General features: G+C 40.7%; 1 protein-coding gene across 1 annotated transcript; it reads left to right on the forward strand.

Moving 5' to 3' along the window:
- Window positions 1–29: 29 nt before the first annotated feature.
- On the forward strand, window positions 30–7434 carry LOC133116902 (gastrin-releasing peptide receptor-like). The gene is made up of 3 exons (XM_061226915.1): window positions 30–445; window positions 2107–2458; window positions 7039–7434. Exons 1-3 carry the CDS (start codon window positions 30–32, stop codon window positions 7432–7434), a joined length of 1164 nt encoding a protein of 387 aa, XP_061082899.1.
- The last annotated feature ends 11910 nt before the right edge of the window (window positions 7435–19344 follow it).

Below are 19344 nucleotides of genomic sequence, written 5' to 3' on the forward strand. Positions count from 1 at the left end.
TATACCTATTTGAAAGAATCGAGAGCAACATGTCTCTTGAGGAACCTTTTTTAAATTCAATTATAACAGACTTGTTTTCCCCAAATACTTCGCGGATTGACAGCAACCACACTTCTGCCGCCATGGAACACTCCATGCTGTATACCTGTGGGATTGCAATTGCTATCGTTTATGGGATCATTATAATTGTTGGACTCATTGGCAATATAACGCTCATCAAGACGTTTTGCAGGATGAAATCCATGAGAAATGTCCCGAACCAGTTCATATCTAGCCTTGCACTGGGAGACATACTCCTTCTCGTTACCTGCGCACCGGTGGACGCCAGCAGGTACCTGACGGACGAGTGGCTCTTCGGCAGAGTCGGCTGCAAACTAATTCCGTTCATCCAGCTCACATCGGTTGGTGTGTCTGTTTTCACCCTGACGGCACTATCCGCGGACAGGTAAGCACGAAAAATGAATTACCAGCCTATTGAATAATAGCAAAGAACTGGACAAAGTGCCTACACGTTTTACGAAAACGATAGCGAGTATTTAGGACATTAATGGTACAAATTCGATTCGACTACTATTTAGGTTTGTTTCACTAGAAGGAGTAATTAATATTTTTCTCAATTGTTCGGATGCATTGTTAGAAACAACTGTGGTTAATAAATTGGTTTATTTTGTATAACAGTAAGTGCATGGATAAAATGTGTTCTCAAACTATTCATACCATTAACAAAATAACATCGTATTTTCTTTTCAGACACCACAAAACTCCTCACTAAAGATAGCAAAAAGAAAACAGCCCTCTTTTTCAAAACAGTACATCAAATTATTAAGTTCACAGCAGCAATCATTTAGTCCGAATTTGGTTGAACCATCATGCTTGCTTCTCTGAATGTCAGCCAACAGTTGATTACTTTATCCACAATTGTTGCCCTCACTGCTGAAAAAAGCAGCTTGATAGGTTTTGAAATAGCTGGTAGCTGGTTGACCACTTAGACCAGCTCCATACTCAACATGGTTTGACCAGCTAAAGCTGGTAGCTGGTATCTCAAGCAAGATTTTACACCAGGGCTTATTTCATTTGCTATATTTCTATTTTTTTAAGGCATTGTCCAGCTCTCCCACTTTGCATTCATACACCCCTGCCCCTACATCTCACTGGTGCATCTCCTACTCCCTCTGCTTCCTCTGGGTTTCTATCATGCTCTGCATTCCCCTGTTATACCTGTTTGCCTCATGATTGGACCTTTGCTTGTGACTTCATCTATGAACTTGTTTGCCTCTGTCTTACTAGTCTGCCTGTGTTTGATTATTGCCTGCCTGACCTGTCATTGATTTAATAAAGATAATAGTAGGCAGACAGCTAGTTATGGTTGTACAGGTTTAGCTAAATATCACTCTCTTCAGCAGTTCTGCAGACAGAAATGCCTTGTTAATGAGAGATGTCGGAGGAGAATGGCAAGACTGGTCAAAGCTGACATGAAGGTGACAGTAATGCAAATAACCACACGTTACAAGAGTAGTATGCAGGAGAGCATCTCTGAACACACAACACATCATAACTGGATAGGTTACAGCAGTAGACGTCTAAAAAATAAGTCTAATACATACCTAATAAAGTGCTCGTGTATATTGAACCAGAGGAGGTTCCTTAATGTGCAGAATGTGTGGTTAGAATCTGGGCACTTCAGGGGTCACTGATGGACAAAAACACATGTCCCCCCCCCAGCTGAACTACAGAAGTACAGCTGCACTGCCATCTATAGCCAGCATCAGCAAAGTCCAGACTTGATTCTGGACCCACCCAAACTAGAACAGTGTCTCTCAATATGCAGATGCAGCCATATACATTTTGAAGAAGAGTCAAAGTGCAGATGTTGGAGAAATTGGTGGAAAATATTTCCTTATGTTAATGTCCCAGACAGTCTCTGGATTGCAGAAGAGGGGCACATGTTTCTATCCTGGAAAGTGAGAATAAAAGGAGACTGGTTTCTCAGTTTTACTATGGTCTTTGAATCGGAATAGGAACAGTATTATCTCTTTTCTTTTTTAATTCCTGTATTTCTTATTTTCTTACTTATCTTACTTATTGTTTTCTTTTAATTTTGCAAAGGTACAAAGCCGTGGTCAAACCAATGGACATACAGGTGTCGAATACCACCGTGAGAATCTGCGTCAGAGCGGTAGCCATCTGGATCTTCTCTATGACCCTGGCCATTCCCGAGGCCATCTTCTCCGACCTGCACGCCTTCAGCATCGCCGAAACCAACGAGAGCTTTGTGACCTGCGCTCCCTACCCCAGCGCCGGCGACCTGCACCCCAAGATCCACTCCATGGCCTCCTTCCTGATCTTCTACATCATCCCCCTCTTCATCATATCCGTCTATTATTTCTTCATCGCGTGCAGCCTGATTAGGAGTGCCAACAGTATACCCACGGAGGGCAACGTTCACATCAGAAGACAGGTGAGTGTGTCCCGCAGGTGTGGGAAATGGGCAAGCATGCATCACAGAGTCAGAACTGGTGTAAAAACAACGATATACTAGGCTATACAAACACAATGTGCAACAAGAGAGATTTTTGCCTGTGTCCGAAGTGGGATTTGAACCCTAGCCTCTCAAACGCATTCAAATATTTCTTGGACGAATGCATTACCAGTCAGCTAAATATGAAATCACCTCTAGCCAGGGGCCACAACATTCTTTTGAATTTGAGGGTTACATCATCAGGGAGAATTGTGGCGGTAACCTTCTATGAGTCCTAACCATGCTACACTCACCCCCATTTGACTCCCCCTCCAATCGAAACTCTGCAGCAACTTCGGTTTGAATCCGAGTCACGGCACCAATGTAGCGAGAGAGATCTTTTTCCTGAGTCCGAGGTGGGATTTGGACACCAACTCAAACGCGTTACCACTCAGCGACAGAAAAAATCGCCTCTGGCTAAAGGCACCAGGGACAATTGTCACAGTAACCTGCTACTGCACTTCACTGTGCTTACTAGCAAACTAGACAAGCTAACCCTTCTACAAATGCTTCAGAACAAAAGCGGTAATTATGTCATGTTTACTGGTCAATAGCGTGGGTACCAGTGCAGTGTAACAATTCAGGAGCTGGGCTTGTAATTCCACGGTTTCAGGTTAGATTCCAGGTAAGGTGTTGCCATTGTGTCCTCGAGCAAGGCACTTGACCTGAAATCAATGATATGTTTAACATGTGGGAATTCATTTGAAGGTTCTCCCTTTATTATATTCGCTTTTTTCAATTGACGGTCAAAATTTATGAGCTGTCTTCCGTTTAACCTTTAGATTCATATGCAAAAATGACACAGTTATTTTTAACTGACATTAACTTATTTCTTGTAGTATGAAGGCGAGGTCCCCCCACGCTTGTTTTACCAACCACATGTGGCAAAATAAGGAACTGTTGTTGCTAAAGCAACAGTATCTTCAAATAGGTTATACAGATAGACCTGTTAGTTGGGCCGGTGAAGGGTTCATTGATAGAAAGAATAGTTTTTATTTAAACCATCTTACAATTTGAGTCAAATTTTGTCTTGAGGCACAAATCTGGTGAAGGGTGCAGAAAAAATTCTGCTGCTTTGAAGGTCCCAATGAGCACAGTGGCCTCCATCATCCGTAAATGGAAGAAGTTCGGAACCACCAGGACTCTTCCTAGAGCTGGCCGCCCTTCTAAACTGAGCAATCGGGGGAGAAGGGCCTTAGTCAGGGAGGTGACCAAGAACCCGATGGTCACTCTGTCAGAGCTCCAGCGTTCCTCTGTGGAAAGAGGAGAACCTTCCAGAAGGACAACCATCTCTGCAGCAATCCACCAATCAGGCCTGTATGGTAGAGTGGCCAGACGGAAGCCACTCCTTAGTAAAAGGCACATGGCAGCCCGCCTGGAGTTTGCCAAAAGGCACCTGAAGGACTCTCAGACCATGAGAAACAAAATTCTCTGGTCTGATGAGACAAAGATTGAACTCTTTGGCGTGAATGCCAGGCATCATGTTTGGAGGAAACCAGGCACTGCTCATCACCTGGCCAATTCCATCCCTACAGTGAAGCATGGTGGTGGCAGCATCATGCTGTGGGGATGTTTTTCAGCGGCAGGAACTGGGAGTCTACTAGTCAGGATTGAGGGAAAGATGAATGCAGCAATGTACAGAGACATCCTGGATGAAAACCTGCTCCAGAGCGCTCTTGACCTCAGAGTGGGGCAACGGTTCATCTTTCAGCAGGACAACGACCTAAGCACACAGCCAAGATATCAAAGGAGTGGCTTCAGGACAACTCTGTGAATGTCCTTGAGTGGCCCAGCCAGAGCCCAGACTTGAATCCGATTGAACATCTCTGCAGAGATCTGAAAATGGCTGTGCACCGACGCTCCTCATCCAACCTGATGGAGCTTGAGAGGTGCTGCAAAGAGGAATGGGCGAAACTGCCCAAAGATAGGTGTGCCAAGCTTGTGGCATCATATTCAAAAAGACTTGAGGCTGTAATTGCTGCCAAAGTTGCATCAACAAAGTATTTATTTTCAATAAATTTGCAAAAATTTCAAAAAAACTTATTTCATGTTGTCATTATGGGGTGTTGTGTTTAGAATTCTGAGGGAAAAAAAGAATTTATTCCATTTTGGAATAAGGCTGTAACATAAGAAAATGTGGGAAAAGTGAAGCTTTGTGAATACTTTCCGGATGCACTGTACATATATACTGAGTGAGCACTTTATTAGGTATTTATTAGATTTATGAAGTCTTATGCTACTGTAGTCTATCCACTTAAGAGATTTGACACGTTGTGTATAAAAATAAAAATAAAAATAAAAAAATGCCAAAAGTGCCAACCATTGTGTGTTCAGAGATGCTGGACCCCTGTAATGTGTGGCTATTTGTGTTATTGTCACCTTCCTGTCAGCTTCGACCATGTCTGGCACAAACAATCATTCCTAAGGGTTACAATTCAGTTGCTAGCTGGCTTTTATGTATCATTGTTCAAGGACTTTGTACACTTTGTCTCTTTGTACACGTATTGAATGCTGAAGCTCTTTAGTTCCACATATGAATGTGTAAGGCAGTCTGCTTGGAGGTGGTTTTGTGATTTTGTGGTTTTGTGAATTTGTACATTGAAAGGGGAAGAGTGTACAATCAAGAATATGGGACCTTCATGGTCAAGGACTGTCAGGAGACAAGTTACTCTCCATATATGGAGGCATAAAGCCACAGGGCACAGATGCAGGCAGCAATCCAAGCACACTTGAACTTAAAAATCCGGATTCTGTCACAGAGCACATATCTTTGCAACCAACTTCATATTGTTCCCAATAAACATTTTATTTGTTGAAGGAGCTTCCAGTTAAATGTACCTGTAGACTGTGGGGGTCTGTGACTCCAGCGCAGGAAGCTTTTTTGGTCCTCCAACAGAGAAGCAACTTTAAGCTTTTTTGGTCCTCCAACAGAGAAGCAACTTTAAGCTTTTTTGGTCCTCCAACAGAGAAGCAACTTTAAGCTTTTTTGGTCCTCCAACAGAGAAGCAACTTTAAGCTTTTTTGGTCCTCCAACAGAGAAGCAACTTTAAGCTTTTTTGGTCCTCCAACAGAGAAGCAACTTTAAGCTTTTTTGGTCCTCCAACAGAGAAGCAACCAGCGGCTTTCCAGTGCAAGGCGCAGTTGCCTTTTTTTAACATTGAGCAACTCTATCAGCCCCTCTCCATGCTGCTGACCGACTGAAAGGTTTGCTCTGTGGGTTTCAGTTATTTTGCAGTAAAAATGCTGTCCAACCTCAAACGTCAATTTTCTTTATTTATAAAAAGGCTTTTTTCAAAGGCCCGCTGAGATTGAGTCAAGTAACAATACACACGGAGTGTTTGAGGGCATTTACTGCTCGACTTGAGCTTCAACAGCGCAGTGTTCTGGTGCCACTCACTGTCTCAGGGTTACATCCTTCCCACAGGAACGGCAGTCCTCTTCAGCACCTGGTGAATATGGGACAGATACTGTACCTATGGACAGGAAATTATTCATATACTGCAAGAGTATGGAGAGTAATGCCAGGCAATAGCTTTACTGTATCTGCTAGGTAACAACAAATCCATAAATAACAAGAAATAATGACTTGTTACAGATGTAGCGCACAGTCCGAATAATCACACGTACCTATTTTCAGCTCTCGTTTACTGGCACATTGGCAATAACTGGGTGTGCTTCCTTTATTCCCATTTCAGTATGTCTCATATTTCCCTTGGTCGCTGTATTCTAGTCTCCTTTCCTTCTTACTTGGCAGACTGAATAAACAGTGCCGTCTGTAAGTATTTGGATAGTGACAAATTTTTTTGTTTGTTTTCTCTCTGTGCTCCAGCAAACAAATAGTTGAAATAAAGCAATCGCTGACTTTCTGCTTTAACGTGAGGGTTCAATGGTAACCATTTTATTTTGGCTATGTCATTTTCAAGCTTGTGTAAGAAAAGGGGTGATACATAAGGGGTTCTGATTGTTGAGTGTGTTATTACAGCCTTTAGTCCTAAGCCTTGATCCACAGCAGACCCTGCTTTATGTAGCAGGAATGCCCTGGGTTCTCAATATCCTCTCTATCTGGGTGCAGGTAGGATGATATGAAGCTGTTAGTCAAACCACTTCCCTTCCCTACATATAGTACATACATTATGTAGAAGCAGGACCGAGTTATCTGACAGACAATTAAAGTGATTAGCAATATAAGAAAAAAAGACTGAGTGAATCCTTTATAGACGTAATGTACAAAAAGGATTTGTTGAATTGGGAATTACAATACCAGTAATTGCAATGCATAGATTAAAAAAGCAAAAATGTTTTATATTGCATTTTATTTCTAAAGTACTCTTTTCCTGGGGTGAGTTACTCACACGTTGTACATTACTACTTTCAATGCATTGCAGTAAATAGGTTTGAACATAAAGGATTTTTTTTCCACATTGTGCTGTCATTCACAGCAGTAAATGGAAAGAGCAGGATGATGATAATGTTAATGGTGACAATTTTCTGTTCGCTGCTTTCTCTTTCCTCTCTCCCAGATGGAGTCCAGGAAGAGGCTGGCGAGGATGGTGCTGGTTTTCGTGGTCCTCTTCGCGGTGTGCTGGCTCCCCGCCCACATGGTCTATCTGTACCGCTCCTACCACTACTCCGAGGTGGACACCTCCCTGCTCCACTTCGTCTCTAGCGTGTCCGCCCGCATCCTGGCTTTCGCCAACTCCTGCGTCAACCCCTTCGCCCTTTACCTGCTCAGCAAGAGCTTCCAAAAGCAGTTCAACAAGCAGCTCTGCTGCTGCCGCCCCCCTCTCATCATTCGCTCCCAGAGCAGGGGGCGGAGCACCACCACCCAGGTGACCTTGCCCAAGAGCACCAATCACTCTCTAGCGACCTTTAGCCTCGTCAACGGCCACCCTCTCTGTCAGGAAGCGTACATGTAGGAGAAAGTCAGTTTTCAAACAACACTATGACGTAACGTATGACATAACATAACATATCATAACTGTAATCATGTAGTCATGAGAATAGGCCATTCAGCCCAAGAATGCTCACCACAATAGGAAATGACTGTTTACCCACAAACTAGATAGGATTCAGCACCATTTCAAGCCTGTTCTTGAACACAGAATTTCTGCCTCTACTGCAAGATCCTGGCAAGCTATTCCACACAGTGACACTGTCACTGTGTGGAAATGCTTCTCACGTCTGTGTGGAATTTACCTTTTGATAATTTCCATTTATGTCCGCTCGTTCTACTGACTGTACCCAACCAAAATAATCTCTTGTACTTCACTTTGTTAATTAGCTATATATATCATTCAGATCTGCCCTTCTTTGGGAAGTTTTCTTGGTGTTTTTGTAGGGATTACCCATGGGTTTTAAATGATAAGAACATCAGATTGGAGCTAGTCAAAGTATCAACAGATTCAGTACAGTGGCATTTTCTGTCCTAAAGTACATATACTTATACGTATGTTTATTTATTTCACAGTACGATCTGATAGGCTGCTCATATTGTTGTGTAATAGTGGAATGTACACAAGACAATGCAGGGACTTTTCAGGGATTTATGGGAAGGAAGTCTAGGTTTATGCACTGGAGTGCCAGGATTTACTGCCAAAATGATGACAGAATGGAACATTTCTGTTTAGAAAGGGCCCTGGAAGCAACACACACACACACACACACACACACACACACACACACACTCATTTTGGGCTTAGATTGCTGATCGTCAGGCTGCCTGGAGATCAATACATCAACCAGAGTGGAGCATTCTACTCACCAAAGGTTCCAGCCATACCTGCATCATTGTGACTCACTCTGACGGGCACTGAGCAATGCATGAAAATTGACTCCTCATGAATACAAACATTGCCTCACAAATCAATGTGTACCAGTCCAAATTAATTTTGTTCTACAGGACTTTTGAAGGACTTCAATGGCAAGAAACTATTTTCAGAACAGTTATTGTGTTGGACAGTAAATACCCAAGCACTTACAGTGTACTTTTTATTTATTTTAAACCACTGTATATGCAGCTTTAAGTGGCAATCTATGATTTCATCAGTTCTGGTGGATGTAACGGCCACCCATGGGAACAAGTCTATTCTACACTTTGATTCCCATAGTTCCCTGCGTTCTCACGCGTTTTCCTTCTTCTGATTGTCGCTGTTGTTTCCTTTTTCCAGTCACTTATGAATTGTACTTTCATCCATTATTGTAAAATTACAGCAAACTCTCCTGCGTTACAGCCATACGAAGGCTATGTGTCATGCAAATGACACATTTCAGTGAAATGCCAGTGGGAATATGTCTTAAATATGATATTTGTTCATATCAGAAAATCATAGATTGCCACCTTAACCCCTACATTCTGTTTTTTTGTTTACACACATATGCGTACCCACAGAGTTATTTTAAATATGATTTCCTATGGGAGGAAACAGATGGAGAAGGTCCATGTAATGACGATATGAGACTTGCATGCTCACTGCGTCATTTCTGCACAGTTGTTCTTTATTTTTATTGAAATCTTGAACACTACAATTCACTGTTGTGAATTGTAAAAATAGAAGAGTAAAATTCTAAAAGTGAACTCAGAGTCGAGTAGGGAGCACATGTACTCTGTGAGAGTTGATTTTACACTGGAAGCCATACTCTGAGTACTTAGGAATATACTTAAGAAAATGTGGCTACCTGTTATGCCACGAGCCAGACCTGCACATTTCTATTTTGGTCCTACTGTAGCCTTTGCAAGACTTGCCATAACAACAAAAGTATTAAGGTGCTGCGGGGAAGTTTGTCAAGGTAAAAGCTTCTTTGTGGGACCCATACATGTATTATTAGTTGGAAAGCCATTAGCTTGAACCTGTAATGAATGATTTGTTTGAAGCTCTGTAGTGCTCAGCAGGCTCAGCCGTGTCACTCTCCTGCTGCCTGCTGTATATCAGCTCACATCAGATTCAAAACCTCCTGTGCCTGCATCTCCAGGCCAGGCTCCTGTCTGCTCTGCCCCACGGTGGTGGAATGAGCTGGGAAGCCATTAGAAGCTGCCCATCTCCTGATGCAGTCTAAAGACTCATCTCTTCAATTTGCACCGTGGTTCCCCTGACCCCCTTTAGACTTTATTTATCTTACTGTCTTTCTTTCTGGATAATGTTAAGTGTAGCTGTGTAAAGGTGGAAATAAAGATTAGCTGTCTAGTGGTACTTTCTTTTGTTTCAATGCATATAGTTGTTACTGTAGGTAAGTAGGTGAACATTACATGTATTAATTATTAATGGGCCTTTACCGTGCTGTATTGTATGCCGCTCTAGATAACAGTGTCTGTGAAGTAATTGTGATGTAGTGCAATGTATATGTACACACATACACACACACAGATAGATAGAGAGAGAGAGAGAGAGAGAGAGAGAGAGAGAGAGAGAGAGAGAGAGAGAATACTACTCATACTAAATTGTAGGTTGATTTTCATTTAAATGCTACTGTAAGTATGTGGTTTTGAACCTAGCCATTTCTGGATTCTCCTTGCTCAAAGTTGCTAAAATCATGGCCGTGTGAGTGTCCCATCTAACATTAGTTAGCCCTGCCTTTCTATGTTAACAGGTTTTATACCTGCAGTGTTATGGCTTTAGCTGAAGTATGCTCATTTAATGCATTTTGGTCATTTGTTGTGCGCAATAAAAAAACATTTACAATGTACATTACATATAACAAAAAACAACAACAATGCAATTATTGGCAGATGCAGCTATTTTTGAGACCATTACCTGTTTTACGCCACCTCATTTTTGTTCATCTTTATTGAGGGTGTTATTGTGCTTTGATACTGCTAATTGGTTGGTGTTCTGTACTCTGTGGCTGCTTACATTTTGTGAAATGAATTAAGCCCATCTGTGTAATTATAGTTCAAAAATTGGCCTTGATTCAAATAGCATTTGTCCTTCACTTTGAGTTACAACTGAATGGAATCAGCAGCTTGGTGAGTTTAGCAATCATTAAAAGTAATTTAACAAACAGTTTGCCAAGACATGTTGATTGCATACAGGTCTTTTTCATTTGTATTCCTTGTTTTGGTGACTTGCCAGGACATTTTGATCGGCATTGACTTGCCATTTTGACTCCTCTTAGATATCTAACTAAGATAATTGCAGAATTCACTCCGTGGAAGAAGCTGTGGTGTTAAGCTTCATATTGATTTGCAGTTAGCCATGGGCGATGTCTGCTGTTCCTCACGCAGACAGTATATTGAAGGCTTCTATTCAATTCGAGTTGTATAATGATAACAGTATGAAATGTAATATTCATCTTTGATTCACTCTGAAATTAGGCAGCTTGTCAGAATACTAACTGAACAATTCAATTTTGCATTGCAGTCGCCATTATCATGTCATACATGCTGTGACAATAACGTCGGCCACCTGTCCCTTTCTTAAGATCATGTAACCAATCTATTTTTGCAATTGGAACTAATTTTAGCTGAAAGTCTAGAAGTTGTCTATTTGTGAAATGTTCAATAAATATATAACAGAAATATGGAAAATTGTCTCCCCTGTTCTGGATTTGGGGACCCTGCTCTCTTATCTTGGGCATATAGTAGCCCTAAAATGTACTTCCTATCTGTAGTATAGTGGCTTCAGAAAGTATTGAGACCCCTTCACTTTCTGCTTTTTGTGATTTCCAGTATTTTTCTTTTCATTGTAAACATTTTACTGTATTCGAGATTTTGGTTTCTCATTTTTATCTGTAATGGCTGTTTGCCAATAAAAGCTTTACTGTTGAATTCCTATGACTAGTCCCTGTTGTATATCCTGTGGTACATTCCCTTAAATAACACCGTGCCATTCTGCTCTCTAATGGGGGAAAAAGTATTGCTACACTCTGAATCAAAGAACAAAGTAATACTTCAACAAAATTTGAAAACAAAGGAAACACTAGAGAGCACAACATTACTTACTACTTCAAAGACTGACAGAAAATAGTCCATCTAGTGTGCCACTGGTTCTTAGTGTTTTTTTAGATCATTGTGCTATGATTGACAAAGTATTCTTGTTGGAAGAAAACTAGAGATGCTTTTCTGCATAGCACTGTGGTAATGTGTGGTTATTTGCATTACTGTCACCTTCCTGTCAGTTTTGACCAGTCTGGCCCTTCTCCTCTGACCTCTCTCATGCGTTTTTGCCTGCAGAACTGCTGCTCACTGGATATTTTTTTAGTTTTTCGTACCATTTTCTGCAAATTCTACAGACTGTTCTGCATCAAAATCACAGTAGATCCGCAGTTTCTGAGATATTCAAACCAATCTGTCTGCACCAACAATCATTCCACGGTCAAAGTCGCGAAGATCACAATTCTTCCCCACTCTGACATTTGGCCTGAACAACAGCTCTTGACCATGTCTGCATACCTTTATGCATTTAGTTGCTGCCACATGATTGGCTGATTAAATATTTGCATTAACAAGCTGATATAGTGCTCACTGATTGTTTAAATACAGGGCTGCTGTCATGAACAAGCTATTATTATCAGCCAATGACATGTATGTGTACTGTATGTTGCCAATGGCAACCGACACGTTCAAATCAACATTGTCACAGTTTGTTTCATTGCCTGAAAAAAAACAAAAACAATTCTCTGCTTTGCAAACTTCCTCTGTGGTACAATAGCCACGGGAAGAGTGTGTGTGGCAGGGTCTGTTGTCAGAAAGGCTTGTGGATTCTCCTAATCTCGCACAGGCTTGGTCATGGGTGACTGAGCAGATGGGAAATGGAACCCCCAACCATTTTCCAATTAAGTGATAGCATCATTCGGCTTAAGACATTTCTGCTGCTACGAGGAGTGAAGAGCTGATGTGTGACACTATTTTTCGTGGAAAATGGCGAGGCTAATGCAGTCATAACTGACCGAATAGCTGAAATAGCGAAATGGTTCGTGCATTTTTTCCACGGACCACACATAGGCTTTAAGACATCATTTTCACTGCTCTAATCTGTAAAAGAGATCAGAGATCGAAAGTATATGGGATTCATGTGGTGTAGCAGCTACTTACAATGCAGCTGTTCACACAGATGTGAGAGCCAAGGGTTCAGCAGTATCCCCATTAGGAAAAGGGGTCAGTGAATAGAGAACGTTCATAACTGACTGTTTATTATGTCAATATCAACATCTACTGCAATTCTAGTGTCTAAATATTTTAATACATGCATAAATGGTAAAACCTGAAGTTGTGTATAATTACCATTTCCTTCTGATGTACTCGATGAACCTGCTTTTAATTAAGCCATTTATTTATGTATTTATTGATGAATACCCATTGCCATTGAGTAGCATGTTGTATTTTTTGAGGTGCGTTTGCACAATTCTATAACAAATGTTCTTTATCATATCATTGGTATGGCATGAATGGTAGCCAGTGTGTGAATTTAGAACGGTGATTGTACCATTTATTACCAAATTATACCTTCTATAATTATACCTTACCATCATTTTGCCACCCCATCTATAATCACCACGGTATAGGTTATGGGATGAATAAACATAAGTTGCCTTTCTTATCATTTTAATATCAAAATTCCATAATTAAATAGTGAATTCAAGCAATCACTAAAATTACGTTTACAATTGGTTATTGGTGTCACACCAAATGGGCTGAACCAGAAAAAGGTACAGTGATTTAGTTGCTGTCATGAGTTCATAGTGTAAATGAACATAACAGGGTTAACTTGTTCTCAATGTCAATTTTCTGAGCTATGGAGCCAATGAGCCTAATTTTTACTCTCATTTTATCTTAAAAGGTTATCTGTTATTTAACACTGTTCATAAGTGTGTTCACACCATGGGTTTTAACATTCCAACACTGTTCATAAGAGTGTTCACACCATGGGTTTTAACATTCAACACTGTTCATAAGAGTGTTCAGACCATGGGTTTTAACATTCAACACTGTTCATAAGAGTGTTCACACCATGGTCCTTGTTATTATGCATCGCAGCGAGGGAGAGTTCTGTTTAATCAGAATAAGAGTGAAAGAATAGGTTGTGTGAGCCTTTCACAATTACTAATAAATGAACATACACCTCTAAATGGTTTCAATTGTGTAGTAAAATCCAAAGGTACATACAAATACAAAGCTTCAATTTGAGATTTTTAACCCAAAACACACATTCCTGGCTTAGCTGGAGAATATGTCACAATATAGAATTATGTAAATAATATTACAGACGGCTAGTTTTGTTTGCTGCACTGTGTTGTTGGCCAAGCATATCTTTCATGCCATGTTGACAGACTATCAAAACTATTCTTAAACTTTAAATTTCGCTTATAAAACAAATCAGGCATGTTAGATATTAAGCCATGCTATCATTGCCTATGATTCAATTTGTACTTGAAATAATTTAATTAATTATGACAAACTCTTAATTAAAGCGTGAAAATCAAGCCTAAAACAATTATGGTTGTTAGGCAGTGATGACATAAGACACGTTGACAAAAATAAAGGAAATGCACTTCAGGTGCCCCCAAATAAAAGACAAACACAAAGGAACCAAAGAAAACAAAATGCTACAATGCTACAACACACGTTTGATTAGTTCTTCTCGATTTTGTAATCTCAATTTCGTAATTCACTGAATTCAAGATTCCTTTGACTCACAGCACTTGATTATAGGCATATGTGGATCAGCTGTTGATCCGTGTCTTGGAACTCGCAGTTAATTGGTCATTGAGAGCAGCTGCATTCTGTAGACCAATGAGGGTGTGATGACACTCTTCCTGTTGGGATTAAAAGGGGCAGGAAATGGAATGTCCTAGGGTTTTTTTTTCTGATCGGTTATTCTGCTCTCCTAATTTCTGCAGCATTATTTTGGCAGGGGAATCAGCTGATCCTTTTGGGCTTTCTAGTTGTGAGTTTCATTGCTGTAGTTCAGTTCTGTAGAGGGTATGTTGTACATGCAAGAATATTGGGAAGCTCAGCTGTTTTAGAGGTGTTCTATTTAAAACAACTATGCTGCACTAGGTTGACTAGGTGATCTAGACTTTGCTAATCAAGTCTACTTTCCTGAATGACTGTATAGCCCCCGGGTTTGTTTATTAAAGTTATGCTCTGAAAACCTTTTTTCTCTCCACACAATCCTACCATTTGCTGTTCAATAGAACATTTTGCATATTGAATTGTAAAGGGAACAGGAGCAATTAACTCAAAATAATTTTGTCCTTTCGAAGATGGCTCTTGTAGTTCAATATTGCAATGTACTGCTTTAAATCGACTATACATCAGTATGCTTTATTATATTCAATAATGGAATTGGGCAAGTACAGCCTTGAGAAATTGAGCCTTGAGAATTTGTTTAAACTGTGAATGCAGACCTTTATCAAAACAAATAGGCTCATATATTTTCGAACATGTTTTTTCAGACCTAGGCAGTGTGAGATTGATCCAGGGAGGAAAGAACGTTTTTTTCTCCAAAGGATTTGTATTCCTCCTCTCTCGGCTGACTAATTCTTCTGGAACATTCATTGTAAATGTGAAATCTTCTAGATTGACTTCAGCCTTTGATGTATTCACACAGCTGTCGGCCTGTTCGGGAATCCAAGTTTTGACAAGCGCTGACTGGCTATAATGGCCAAGGTCAGTGTCCAGGTGCAGCACAGTGCCTGGTGAGAGTTGCCTGTCATATTGCATCGCGTTCATCAGTGCATGCTGGGAATGAATGGGGATGAGGCCTCTGCAGCGTTCATGTTGCTCTGAAGGAGATCAAAGCGTTTAATTTATTTAGCCTCCCACAATTAGCCTTTGCTGATATCAAATGATTAACCTTCCATCTGTACTGCACCCTTTTTGATCTCTTTTGCTTTGATGTTTTTTCAGGTTCGTGCAGACGTCACATTGTGTCCCGGTGCAATAAACATGATCTAGCATTTTCCTATAAATGATCAAACCCATTTTAAAAATTAAATTCTACTTCAGGACACCTATGTGTACTGCATGCGTGTAGATACATTGCCTCTGCTTGTTAATTCAGCAGTTGTGTGTGTAAAAGGCCAGGCTTTTGAACAGTGAAACTAATAATGCAGGTTAGTGTTCAAAGGAGTCATACCTGCATGTGAGGCCAGGAAGCTTTCTTAATCCTTTGGTGAAAAATCTTGCATGATGGGGGATCTCTATGTAGTGGTGCTTTGAGACCTGGGTGCATCCCATTAGCCGGAAAGTGCATACTCCTTTACTCCACTACCATCCTCCATGCTGAAACTGACCTTTGTGGACTCCCTCCCTCTATGGTCCTACTTCCAAAGTAGACTAAAAAAGTGCCTTTAACTCCACCCTCCTCCAAGCACAGCAGCTACCATCATTCCATAACCTACAATGCATGGATGAATTTATTCAACCAACCTTTTCCAAATGACATATTTATAACCAATACATTTGTTACAGATGTTAGTGGGAAATAATTGTTTTTCAATGTGAACACTGGAAAACGATAACTCGCATACACGCAGTGACCACTTTATTAGGTAGACCTGTACACCAGCTTTTTAATGCAAATATTTAATCAGCCAATAATTTGGCAGCAACTAAATGCATACAAGCATGCAGACATGGTCAAGAGGTGCAGCTATTTTTCAGACCAAATGTCCGGAATAGGGAAGAAATGTGACCCACGTGACTTTGATTTGCAATGATTGGTGCCAGACAGGGTGCTTTGAGTATCTCAGAAACTGCTGATCTCTTTGAATTTTCACATACAACAGCCTCTAGAGTTTGCAGAGAATGTTGTGAAAAACAAAAAACATCCTGTGAGCAGCAGTTCTGTGGGCATTACTTCTGGGATTACAGTAAATAGCTATGTTTGTATAGATTTTTACTTTGACCCAATGTCTCTGGTTGCATATTATTTTGTATCTTGAGGTGAACCGTAATGACAGGTTCGTGCGTGTTCATGGGATTAATTCTTCAGCACGGCAAAGCCGAAAAACTTCCTGATTTCCTTCACTCCCCCTCGTTCTCTTCTTTACTCCACTCATTAACTTCACTCCTCTGCTCTCCACTACTTCTGCTGGCCATTATGGGCCATTGCAACCCTTTAGAAGAACTGCAGAATGAGGTCCACTGCATAGCTACCCTACATGAGCAAACCACATGTCCTCTGCACATGACTGTACTTTGAGTGGAAAGACGTGAATGACTGACTGCAGGGGACTAAGGCAATTGAAATGCTCCTGTATGAGGCTGGAATGAAGGCGAGTTGACAGCTTCACATCTACAAAATAAAATTATTCAAAATGTATCCCTCCCCACATCAAGCAACGGAAAACTCATATAAAACAAAGTAAACATGGGAGTTGGTCCTGCAAATGTACAGAAAATATGAATTTATCAATCAAAATCAAAATTTGTACGATTATCAATACTTCCTTAAATAGGCCATTTTTTCATTACAATACATTTTCAGTGATGGTCCTACATGCACATCACTGGAAGAACCATAACCATGCACGAGTAAAATAAACACTGTCTAAATGTGAACCAAAAAGGCATTTACTGTATATGATGTCTCTTACATTATAAGATTTGTATTGTCTCTGAAGATATTATAAAATATTGCATAATATTGTTTTATCGAGTTATCATGAAATAATCAGGGAGACTGAACTTGTTTCAGCTTTGTATGTCTCAAGCTTTGTATGAAGCTCTGACTTAATATGTTAGATGGTAGATGGGTGACCTTTTTTCCACAGTCTACAATGCTAAAGACAGAATGTTTTATTCTGTATTGCGCATGTGGCTCTGAGTCTTTAATGCGTCTTCGATATGAGTCCTCCCTGTGAAAGACTTAATCTCCACTCCCGTCCATGACAGGATGCGACGTCAACAAGCTCACGGCTCGACAGCTGATGAATTATTGAAAGCGGTCACCGTGCTGTTTCTGACCGCATAAGGCAGATGCATTAACAGACTCTGATTCTGATTCTTTCCCTCATAACATGAGCTTCAGCCTGGCCTTATGGCCTTTGCAGACCACTCTGCCCACACTTTTTTCACAGTGATGCAGGAGATTTTGCTGGCCTCCATGAAACGTTGAGCGTGTAAAGCGGGGGAGGAGACGGTGATTACGGACAGGTTCTACATGAAGAAAATTGACAGATTGACAGGTCATTCCCCAGTGTATACTTATGTACTTTTATTGCAAGCCATGAAAGTGCTTGTCAGTACTTTCAGAGGCTAGTTAGTAGTGGATGGCCATTATTGGAGCTGTATTGCTTGATATAACCGGCAATACAAAGACAAAAAAGACACATTTATCTGATTAAAATGGTGTCCAATCTGTGTTACTGTTATATGCCCAGCCTTTCAGACTTAGGTTTTTAAAGTTGGAGTCGCACTGCAGCTGCAGATGATGGCTTTCCATCATGGGCACTGCATGATGACTGCTATTGTAATAACATTAATCGTTACTCCATTTATTTACCATGACAGCTATTTTACCATTCTTTTACAGCTGTATCTTTTTATCCTTTTTTTGAACATTCTGCAAAACATTGTTTTCTCAAACCCATTCTCTCCTCAGTGTGAATGAAAAAGCCTGAGTATATTTAAGGAGCTTTTTAAAGATATTTGGGGAGACATGGGGCGGCATTGGCTCAGATGGTAAGAACAGTTGTCTGGCAATCGGAGGGTCGCCGGGTGGATCCCCCGCCCGGGCTGTGTCGATGTGTCCCTGAGCAAGACACCTAACCCCCAAATGCTCCTGACGGGCTGGCTGGTGCCTTGCATGGCAGCCAATCACTGTTGGAGCGTGAGTGTGTGTGTGAATGGGTGAATGAGCAGCATCAATTGTGCAGCGCTTTGGGTAAAGGCGCTATATAAATGCCAGCCATTTACCGTTTACCATATTTACTGGAAAATGCTATCTGGTATTGCATGTAGTTTTACAGCTCAGCGTTGGCACAGTGGAGCTGTAATCTTTACTTGCCTGCAGTCAACACCTGCAGCTGCCTACACCAGTGATAACGATCTACCTGCCAATTACAGCCACTGCCATCTGACCTGTATCAGTGCAGTCCATCATTTCTGCTTCAGGTCATTGTAAAGACAGCTAGACAAACTCTCCAGGATATACACATGCAGTGGGCTCCAGAGTTATTTCCCCCCCTAATAAATATGTGCAAAGAATACTGTAAACTATGAAATAATAGTTGACAATCAAATATTTGTAAAGTAGTGTGCTTCATAAATGATTGAATGGAATCAACCAAAGTTTTACATTATTCAAATAGAAAATTAATCTCCCCAAAAAACAGACTTGAAGCAATTACAGTATGCTGACATATAATGACAGAAAATACTACTGTTACAGACATGCACCATTTAATTGCCCCAATGAAGCTTCCTTTGGCATGAATGACTGCTGTGGTGCTGTTTGACACATCTTGATTACAAGCACATTGTGGAGAGGCAGCCGAATCAAAGCCTACTTTTCCCTTCTGACAGCAACTGCATTTGCTTTAACGCTGAGCGAAAATGTCAATATTCCATTCCAGGTATTGATATTAGGCAGTTATAGCAACCAATTTCTGAAACAAAATGATTGATCCTGGACTTGAGCTGATATGGTGGGAATGCCATCTACCTGATCAATAATCATGGTCTCATGGGACAGTGGTGTGTTTCTTATTCGGTAGTGGCTGAGCCATTGGTTCTATTTGTTAATGAAGAATACAATCGTATCCCACATGGCCATGAACTTATCTGGTATAATGATGCAGGATAAGGTTGCATTATGTCAAGAGTAAGGCAATGACTGTCCCTTTGCAATTTCTAAAATAATGCTTCAAGTACTTCATGTTCAATC

The sequence above is a fragment of the Conger conger genome, chromosome 17 (genome assembly GCF_963514075.1).
Source record: "Conger conger chromosome 17, fConCon1.1, whole genome shotgun sequence".
Lineage (NCBI taxonomy): Eukaryota > Metazoa > Chordata > Actinopteri > Anguilliformes > Congridae > Conger > Conger conger.

Excerpts from the sequence above, each read along its gene's own strand:
- LOC133116902 (XM_061226915.1), top strand. The coding sequence starts at position 30 with ATGTCTCTTGAGGAACCTTTTTTAAATTCAATTATAACAGACTTGTTT. Across the intron at positions 446-2,106 it reads ACGGCACTATCCGCGGACAG|GTACAAAGCCGTGGTCAAAC; the intron begins GTAAGCACGAAA and ends AATTTTGCAAAG. Across the intron at positions 2,459-7,038 it reads ACGTTCACATCAGAAGACAG|ATGGAGTCCAGGAAGAGGCT; the intron begins GTGAGTGTGTCC and ends CCTCTCTCCCAG.